Below are 10,697 nucleotides of genomic sequence, written 5' to 3'. Positions count from 1 at the left end.
GTAGTGTGGCGCTAATCGGGGGAGGGATGGATGGATGTAGGAGGAGGAGGAGGAGGAGGAGGAGGAAGGGAGGGTTGATAAAGCCTGATCTGTGCCACGGGGCATTTATGGCTGCTGGGGAGGCAGGGGGGACGAGGATTGGGGGAAACGGGTGGGAGGAGGCATTGTCTGCTGTGTCCGCGCGTTTATAGGATTGAGCTCAAGTTTCCTTTGTGTTTCCATTTTGTTGAGGGATTATGTTCTTTGAGAGAGTTGTGCAAGCAGGCAGGCACAAGAGTGGAGGCGGAGAGAGAGACGAGCGAGAGGAGACGGGTGGGGGGGCACGAGGAGGGAGGGAGGACGTCTTTGTTCAGAGCGTTGATCATGAACAAGACAGATAGCAGAGGGTGTGTGTCTGCATGAGTGTATCTGTCTTTAATGCCAGAGAGAGTGTGTGTGTGTGTTTGAGTGTGAGAGCGAGCAAAGCAAGATGTCAGGACATGTAACCAGCCATGTAACAATTTAAAATCAATTTGCCTCCCAAGAAGGAATTGCTCTGAGAGACATTTTTTCCTCCGAGCGTTTACAGGACTTTCATTCTATCTAAATAGATATCAATTACATAATCGCTTTTCTTCTCTCTGCCCGGCCGCCGACTGCAAAGTTTGTCACGCCGAGCTGCGGCGTAATTGTCCCCCTTCGCATAATGTTTTGCGATCGCTTCTGACATTTGCAGTGTCATTGATCAAACGGGGCACAGTTGTAACGAAGACACCACAAGCTCTGACTGGATCGAGGAGGGGTGGGGCGGGTGGGGCGCCATGTTTCCTGTGAATCATGTCAACCGAAGCAACAGTTTCACGTTGGAAGCCGCCTGCTTTCCCCCTCCAACTGGAGTCCCAAGTCACATCCAAGAGCAGTTTTCTGTCATTAATTGATTGGTGATGGGTGAAAGTCTGCTCCTCGCCACAATTCATCAAAAATTCCAAAACAAGTAACTGGTGATAATCTGAGCGCTGAAAGTTTTCCAACTCCTCTCATTTAAAAAAAAAAAAAAAAGGCATCCTGGCGTCTTTACCTTGTTCCAACCCCACCGGGTAACCACGCACCCATTGTGTTTTGTTCAACTTGTTAAAACACCACATGGCACATTTGCATAGGATAACCAACATATAGCGAATCATTTGCATGCCTGAAAGTGCACTTGAGTAACCGTAATTACACGTGACACCAATTACTCTGTTACTTTGTATTAAATTATAATGGAAAATTCCACTAGAGAATTGGAGCCTAATTGCATCTTAATTTGCATAATTTTGCATATTAATCACATCTCAGATGAATAATAAATTTCAGCAGATTTTTTAATTTATGCACAGATACAAAAACAAGTTGAAAAATAATTTGTGACTGAAAAAAAATCAGGAACTATTACTTAGATCATTTGTGCTAATTTCTCTCATTACCCCGCGCTCAAGTCAGAGATATCTGTACTTTTGATCAGCAAGCTCGGCATTTTGGAATCGAGAGTTAGTGAAACGTTCAGCAGAGAGAGAGAGAGAGAGAGAGAGAGAGAGAGAGAGAGAGGAAATGGATAAGCAGAAATTTTGGAAATATCCATAGATCAATTTTACATAAAACTTTGTGGGTGTATTTAAAGCTCCCTCCACGGCGAAGATGCCAAATACATTCTGCAATGATAATTCAAATCACTTTCTGCCTTTGCCTTTTCTTTTTTTTTTCCTGGTCGACACCTGTGCCTGCTATTGTGTGTGGCTCCCTGCCAGCAGACACAAAATCCAATACCTGTAGCCCAGATTAAATTCAAATTCACAAAAACAACAGTTTTTCACATTTAACATGCCGTCCCTTTCTGGCGGAAAGTTGACGTTATTTTATAAACCTGATAATAAAGAAATAGTCCATTAACGCTCTCATGTGGAAGATTTTAAAAAGTTGGAATCAGAGCAAACAAGTTGTGGGAAAACGTAGAATAGTTGTATATCACGGACAGAATGTCACCTTCTGTGGCTCCTGACCCTTAAAACTAAGAAATAAACTGTCTACTGGTGACTTGAAACAACTTTTTTTTTTTTTTTTTAATAGAGAAAACAGTCACGTTAATTTCCATGAAAAACCAAAGTTTAGGAGAAAATGTGCTAAAAATACTCAGTCACTACTATGTAACAGACACTCCATAGTTTGCTTTCCAGTATGCTTTAAATTGAGATTTTGATTGATTTGATTGACAGATGTAGATGCAGCGTCACACCGCTGGAATTTCTGCTATTTGTAAATGCATCATGGGGTTGTACTTTTTCACTCTGGGGGAATAACAATAATAAATAATGTGCACTGTACAGTAAATAAAAAGTACGTTTTCTTAGATAATCATAACTCTGTGGAGATTTCTTATCCTATTAATTGTACCCTGGTCGAGGGGCCACAGCCCTCCACCAGGTTAACATGTTATTCTCACACGAACAGCAAAGCTGCAATCTCACGTTCATACTCAAACATCTTTAAAGCTGCAGAAAGCAGCACCGTGTCTCACGCATGCAGCCATCTCATCGTTACTGATAATCCCACCGTGCTCCACCGGTGACCCGCCTCCCAAAACTCTGGAGGTTTGTTCACCTCGACGTCTTCATCTGGATGTCACCCAGCAGCTCAGCTGTGGACAACAGTGCCTTTCAGTGGCACAGCGGAGGAAAGAGCTCGACGAGGACGCGACGGCTCACACATACATGCAGGAGACACTCTCAGCAGGAGGGTCCTGCAGAGGGTCACAGTCTGCAGGGTTTTAGCAACACTGACGATACGAAGGAAATCTCCCCCCAAAAAATCTCTAAACTGATATATCTTTATGTTATTTATTCAATTAGTTCATCACTTCTGTTACTTTTATCTCTAAATAATGATCTAACTGCTACTTTAAATCATTTTACACATAATTGTGGGTGAAAAAAACTAAATATCCAACCAGTGTTTTCATTAAATACAGTCACATTTAAAAAATAGGCCAATAAACACAAAGGAATATGAGAATTGTTGGGAAAACTGCCTTCGTGCACTTTGGCCTGCAGACTAAACTCTTCCTCACATGCAGGAACAACACAGAGGACATGACCTCAGTGGCCCACAGCTGCAGCCGCTGGGGCTTTAATTAACCTCACAGGTGGTTTGAAATGCAGCTGAACTGATATATTGACTTATACATTTGTCTCTTTTCTGTCAGTTTGCATGTGATAGTTTACTTTGACAGTTAATTATTCACATGAACAAAAAACAAGCACCTCATGTGACTCATGGGGAAGTTTTCACCTGGAAACTTGTGCCTTTTCCTCTTTTTCTGACTCAATCTTTCCTTCCATTCCTCTGATTTTCGCTCTGCTCTCCCTCCTTCTTCACCTCCTCTCTCCTTACATATCTTGATCATATCGTGTCACGCACAGCCGCCTGGACTCTTAACTCTTATTCACTCGGTGTGTATCTGCAGATTCTCTAACGATTAATCTCATTCGGCGTGGAGTCCTTAATATTCCGCTCCATCCGACGCACAGATGTAAAAAGCATCTCAGCTGACACACATAATTACTGTGATGCGTGAAAGGTTTCCGTGTCTGAGCGCAATTTCAAATAACCGCGTGCCGCTCTGCTAATTATTGATCAATAAAATTAGTTGGGAGAACTTCAGGTGGGCGGGGCCGCGCGCAGGTGTATGCCGCGTGCGCGCGCGCGGAGCGAGTGACCTGTAATCACCGAGAACAGCGGGGACTTAATGATGTTTTGGTCTGCTGATCAAATTTCACATTTTCGCCCAATCATTTTGGGCACCTGCGCAGAAAACAAAGTCTGGGCGGAAACTGTTGGCCCGGAGGCACAACTGGTTCTGTGTGCGTGCGCGTGTGTGTGTGCGTGCAGACGCTTTCACTGGCTCCTTAGATGTTCTCTTTCATTGTGTTAATAATGCATGCGCGGCAGACACACTGGAAGTTTGTTTTCTAGTTTTCTCATACTTTCTTAACGCACATGAGGCGGATAAATGGATATTTATCTCCCTCTACTGGAGTCTGACAGTAAAACCACTTTGCTGCCTTTAAGTGCTCCCTGTAAGTTTGAGTTTACTCCACCATGAAGACAGAAAATCAGGTGTTGTCCTTTGAAAGCTTCTGTTTGACTTTATTTTGGACCTGCTGTGTACAGGAGCTGAATGAATGAGAGACAACACGTGACTCATCCTCTCAGAGCACACATTTGTTTATAGCTGTAAATGTGAAATGCATATTTTAACTTCTGACCTCCACACCTCCTCCTATAGCCTAATTTCCCACCGTTTCCGACTTCATCAAAATCAAATGAAACAATCATCAGCAGCAATCTGTTAGGTAAAGATGTGAAAGCAATAAAAAAAATGTATTCAGAAAAAATACTAAATTGAAAATAAAATAAAAATACAAATCTAGAGAACAAAGACTGAAACAGTTCTTCAATTCAGAGAAGAGGATGATAAAACCACCTTGGCTCTTTATAAATCCATATGTTTGATGCAGCATTTCCAACGGTACGTGAAGGCAGCAGTCATGTGTGTGTACTTCGTGAACACGATAAGGATTATGGGTACAGCATGGGGTGAGTTGCATAAGTAAACTAAAGGCGGCTGTGACAATGGTCGCCGTTTCAGCCCTGGTCCGTGGTCCAGACACCGCCTGTAGCGCTGCGTCCTCCTCGCCGTGATGCAGCGCATCACCAGCCTCGCTGCATGCCGGGAGCTCGGCGGCCTCGCGGCGTGCTCACCCGGGGTCCGCGCCTGGAAGAGGGGCCCGACTGTCAACAAGCAGCCGGCCGTGCGCCGGCAGTGGGCGCAGGGCTCCGTGCGTCCTTTCTCTGGGGAGCCCGGAGCGCAGTGCCGGAGGATGTGCCGCCGGAGGGTCGCGTTCGCCGGTCAGAAACACAGACTGCTCAGCTCCCAGCCCGGAGCCGACGGGCCGCCGGGGAGCTCCGACGGTCACCCCGCTGTTTCCGTGATCGGTATCCCGGACCCGATCACATGGATCCGGTGCAAAGTCATCATATTTCTCATCAAACTGTACTTTGAGGTGGACGTCAACTCTGAGGAGTTTCACAGAGGAGTGAAGCAGGTAAAGGCCCTTCACCAAATCCTGCTGCAGCTGTAACAAACTGCCCGGTCACATTTCTTCATATGAGCCCTCTGATAGGCCTCCCGTGTGCCCTTCAATGTCTCACTTTATGTGGCAAATGGTTTGAAAGCTGCTGTGATTCTTCAGATGTAAATTAAACCTGAAAGACTGATATTTTGATTGGAGCACCAGAGGTTTCATAGAGGTCAAACATAACAGAAGGTTGTTGAAAAGCAGGAGGGAAGGAAGTAAAAGTAGTTTTCTGTTTTTATTAATCAATATAAAAGAGTGAAAACACCACACAATGTAAAATAAAGTATCTCAATGGCAACTATAGCTCACTAAATGCAGCTTTATCCATCTTCAATTTAGTCAATATCAAAACAAAATGCTCCTTTTGAGAAATCAGTCTCCCCTCAAGGTTTTTCTCTAGCTGCTCTGTGTCCATCACAGGACATGATCTTCATCAGCAGATGGACTTGTCCTCCTTGTCATGGCTTTGTAGATGTTTGAATTACATTTTTTTCAGAGCACTCTCTGGCTCAAAGCTGAGGTTCGAGTCCTTAAAGTTCTCTGGACATAAATTATTGGAAATTCAAACTTCCAAACTACTAAATGGATGGTTGTTGTACTTTAAACCTGATTAAATAATTCCTGTTTGAGGCCAGAAGACTCCGAGTGTCAAACACTGTGGGAGTCCAAACATTCTGTTTTGGTGTTACCTGCCTGAAGAGGAAGCAAAAAGTTCCCAGTCTGCATTGAACGCATCACAGTTAACAGTCTCATGTAAGAGATCGCGGGATTGACATAGGGCTGTAACATCACCCACCACCATGCAGGAGAATTAACCACCTCTTGTTCCTCGTCCGTCCCAGGCTTTGGTCCATGTCTCCGACCTGATATCCAGCGGCAGATACCACAGGCTGGTGGGAATAGTGTCCAACGAGGTAACAAATCCTGCACAAGCACAAACCTTCACATGTTGATAAATTAGACTCTTCTGGGACATTGTGGTCATTTTGAGAAAAGAACATCATGTCCTCAGCAGAGTATTCAGCTGAACCATGCAGTAAAATGGACTGCAGGCCAAACTTAACTCAATCAAAAGTAGTTCATTGGTTCGCTTGAGGATTAATTCACCCTGTTAGTGTCCCGTTTAATCTCTTCTGTCATTTCAGACGATAGAGTATGTTGAGAAAACGTGCCGGACTCTCACCAACGCTCAGAGGCAGCAGCTAGCTGTGAAAATGGATGATATCATATTCATGCTGCCGGAAGACGTGTCTGTCGTCTTCGATCAACACGGTGAGTTTTGTACGATGAGGCTTCGTGCAGGTCACCAACAGGCTGAGAACGCTGCATGACTGAAGGGATTTCTGCACAAGGTGCAGAAAGCATCACATCAGGGTTTCCTTCTGATCAGATGCTGTCAAGTTACAGTGTGCTTCTTGGAATAGACGCTGTCAGTCAAAGGTCATGCAGCTGTCCGTCCTCCCTGTCTGTGGTTGGACTCCTAACCTCGGTTTCAGAGCTGGAGCCTCTCTGTCAGGTTCACACGGTGCTGATGTGAGCCTCCCTGCACACATTCAGGGCTTGAGATCACAAACGTCTGTTTTGCATCTGAGCAGAAAAAAACGTGTTCTTTGATCACAAGGTACAACCCCGATCCCAAAAAGTTAGGATGCTGCGGAAAACCTGAAAAAAAACAATGCGATAACTTGCTAATTGTTTTCTGACATAAACTCAACTGAAAACAGCACAAAGACAATGTATTTAATGTTTGACCTCATTGGCTTCATTGAAGAAACGCTACATTTCCTCAGAACCCCCTTTAAGGTGCCCTCCACCTTTGGCTGGAGGTCAGGGAAGGATCACCTGATGAGCATTGTAGATACAACTGCCAGCTTTCAGGTGTGATTGTGACATGAGCTGCTTTAAAGACTTTATTTGCCTTTAATTACAATCTCGTCCGCCAACTCGTCTGCAGGATGGTCTCTGATTTCTGTCCCTGTCCTTGCAGGTAGGAAGCTGTGCTTCATCGTCATGAGGTTTTGGATCCTGTCAGCACATGACGGCCCTGATGACCCTGAAGCCACAAAGATCTTCAAAGTGGCCTCTCGTGAAGATGGCGGCCCACAGAAGAAAATAGTGACAGCAGTCTATGAGTAAGCGCTCAGCTTGTCCAGTGCACACATCAAACATACCAAACGTATGGATTACAATCAGATCGTCCCTCATTCAGCTTTGACATGTTCAAATCGATTTCATGCAGTGTGTTGCTGGCTCTTTTTTTACTTAAAGCTCATAATTTGCTCAGACGTTATGTGCCAAAATCTGTGTTTGGTTTATTCCTCTCATATAGAGCGTGCAGAATCACAATTAAAAGGTACAAATATTTACTTAGAGAGATAATTATATGTTGGCAAAAGCTCAAAGTTACCTGCGGGCTTTCCAACATATGGCATGTCTGTTTTTGTTGGGTGGGTAACAGAGCCACAGCTGATGGTGGCAAGTTTAATGTTTTTCAAACATACGTGTAAAGGATAATTTTGGAGAAATGCTCTGAATGTGTGGGCGGATGAGAGTTTATCTAATATTTAATGCCTCATTTGGGAAAACGGTGAAAGTGACGTATTTATTTCACTGGAGGACTCTGGAGGACTGCCACTGATACACTTAAAAGTACGAAATATTAATAGAAGAACAGATCTGTTTGGGAGAATAAATAGAAGCAGGGGAAATATTCACTCTAATATATCTGCATGTTTACGGTGAGGCACGCTTCCCGAATAATTTATCATGAATTTCACATCAGACACACAGCTGGCCAGTGCAAGTAGTGACTTATTCAATCCCTAAAGTCCCAAAAGCTACATTACTTTGAACACAGCACAAGTCTGAACTGAATGCCATCAGATTAACATAAAGCCTCCAGCAGAAAAAGGTTAAACATGAATTTCACTGTAATAAAACATGAAAAACCTCAAACTTGAGTCTTAGTTTAAGTGATTTTTTTTTTTCCTCTTGTGGTGTGACTGGGACAAAAGTGGCCTGTGACCATGTTTCAGCTCACTCATAATCAGACCAGCTGTCTCCCTCTTTGTATCTAAAATTTCATTCATGCCAACTGGATGGGTGAATTCCTGAGTATCCAGCAAAACGCGTCACAGGAAACAAAAAGTCCTGTCAGGACGTCTTGTCTGACAAAGGAGAATCGGCTCTCATCCCACAAGAGAACAAAAAGCGCTCTTCGTCCTTGATATCTATTTAACTCATCACTGTTCTCGGCTGTGCCGCTGCTCCGTCTCGCACGCCAGGTGCCAGATATCATGCAAGCGTTATTGTGGCGCTTCACCGAAACGTCCTGTCGTGTCATTAACGTCAACAGTCGCCCATTTCATCACTTCAGCAGCTACATGACGCCAGAAATGTTATATGTTCCATGTCTGAGAAGGACCTTTGACTATTTGTCCATAAGTAAAGATTATGTAAAATTCTCTTTCTGCCATCACTTCAGTGGTTCTGATTCGGGTGTAAAGCACCGCTGATATGATTTGCTGCTGTAACAGGAAGGGGAAATAATTTCGCTCCCGGCACATGTAACAGTCAAAGCCTCTTTCCGTTTCCAATCAGTAATCCTGTTAGTTGCTGGACACATGATGTGGCGACTCTACCTAATGCCCACCTATCTAGTTAGCCAGATTCTCTTTTCTATTGTTTCAGGTCTTAGGATTTCCTCTGAAAAAGCCTGTTACACTTCAAGTGTTATCCCAGAGGCTAGCAAACAGACAGTTTGGCAGGATAATGACGCTCACTGTTTCCAAGGTGAGACAAGAAGTTAGTTTGAGGAGAGCTGAGTGTTCGTCAATCCGCCTTTTCCTCTCGGAGTTTGAATACATTTGTAATACTAAGAAGAGTTTAGGATGCTCTTCTGCAGCTCTCATGAATTTTCAATAGAGGAGATGCAGGGTATGCATGATTTACATCAGTCTGGGGAGCTGTTTAAAATGAGAGTAAACCAGCGTAGCTGCTGTCAAACATGTCTTCCTGTTTTCTCTCCAGGTTCCGCAGAGAGCTGACGAGAGGAGCCTCTCCCGACTGGATGGTCACCACTGTTTGGCACTGGCTCTGGAAAGCAGCTGAGTGATTGGGCTTAATGCTGCAAGGCCATTTGTCAGTCACCAGGACACAACAGGGGAGCGGTATTTGGCTGAGTTTCCTTGTCCATGAAAGATGACATGAAACTTGGCCAATCTGCTACTCACTTTTGATTGCCGGACGGACGCAGAGCACTAACACTGAAGCTGTGCACACAAGTGAAGACCTCAGAACTTCATAAATGGTCCTGTGACTCCTACTTGAAGTCAGCCTCAGACCCTCATGCCTTTAAAGCCCCCCCCACTGATTTTACAGTTACACAGCAAACTGTACAGCTCCTCTGAATCACCTGTAGAACCTCGTCGGCTGTTTTAGGTTTGATACAGTATGCGAACGGAGTGATGAGGATTTTGCAGGAAGACTTGCTACAAATATCTGTTGAGCGTGTTACAAAAAAGATAAAAACTCCACTCCAGGTATATCCACACACTGGCTTTTTCCAGAGCTTTCAACCACATCTCACAGTCCTCCTCCGCAAATTGAGCTTTCACAAGTTGTCATGGTGATAACTAACTGGTTACATGACAACAGGCGCTTGAGTATGGTCACTGTTGTCATGTGAGTTCCATATTTACTTTATATATTATGAGACCACGATTTCCAAAATCAAGAATGAACTGTGACATTTATATCTGTTTTTTTTAAGCCAGTATGTTGCATCAATAAATTGCTTGATCATGGCACCAAACTGGACCCCTTACCCTTTAATTTATATGTGAAATCTGCCGTACCCCCAGTTACAATCAACACTTATGAGATCTCACCTCCTCCACACACCAACAGTATGCCCCTCTGAAGCTGCACTGATAAACGAAGGGACTGCAAAAATGATTGGGGTGGTAAGGGGAGACGGAACCTTATGTTTCACTCTGTAAAGGAGCAAGACCCTCCCCAGCATTTTCTTGGAGTTGCTGTATGGTGTCCTTCATAGTTCTGCTGGGGGTCTTCAATGTTCACATGGGCAACAATGGAGAAACCTGGAGGGGGTGATTGGGCGGAAACAGCCTTCCTGAACCCAAGTAGTGCTCTGTTGTTGAATTTCTGTGCTAGTTATAGATTGCCATGAAGAAACCATATCCAAGCATAAAGTGGTTCATAATTTGGTAACGGAACACCTTAGACCAAAGATCGACGATTGACTTGGTGGTTATATCATCAGATCTGCCGCAGTATGTTTTGGACACTCGGTCGAAGAGAGGAGCAGAGCTGTCGACTGATAACCACCTGGTGGTGAGGTGGATCAGAGGGCTGGGGAGACTGCTGGACAGACCTGGTGTTGTGAGAGTGAATAGGAAATGACTGGTGGATGCCCTTGTCCGTGAGGTCTTCAACTCCCATCTCTGTGAGAATTAGTTAGGGAAGGTCAGGAAACAGAATCTGAGTGGGCCATATTTAGAGCCTCCATCGTGGCAGCGGCTA

The 10,697-nt window shown here is 44.4% G+C and overlaps 1 protein-coding gene across 1 annotated transcript; it reads left to right on the top strand.

The window, feature by feature from the left end:
- Positions 1–4,596: 4,596 nt before the first annotated feature.
- LOC143324066 (m-AAA protease-interacting protein 1, mitochondrial) lies at positions 4,597–9,969 on the top strand. Its single transcript, XM_076736265.1, has 5 exons — positions 4,597–5,120; positions 5,996–6,067; positions 6,299–6,425; positions 7,141–7,285; positions 9,183–9,969. Exons 1-5 carry the CDS (start codon positions 4,716–4,718, stop codon positions 9,265–9,267), a joined length of 834 nt encoding a protein of 277 aa, XP_076592380.1. The 5' UTR covers positions 4,597–4,715; the 3' UTR covers positions 9,268–9,969.
- The last annotated feature ends 728 nt before the right edge of the window (positions 9,970–10,697 follow it).

This window comes from Chaetodon auriga, chromosome 8, assembly GCF_051107435.1.
Source record: "Chaetodon auriga isolate fChaAug3 chromosome 8, fChaAug3.hap1, whole genome shotgun sequence".
In the NCBI taxonomy this organism is placed as follows: Eukaryota; Metazoa; Chordata; class Actinopteri; order Chaetodontiformes; family Chaetodontidae; genus Chaetodon; species Chaetodon auriga.
This window is presented reverse-complemented; position numbering and strand designations above follow the sequence as displayed.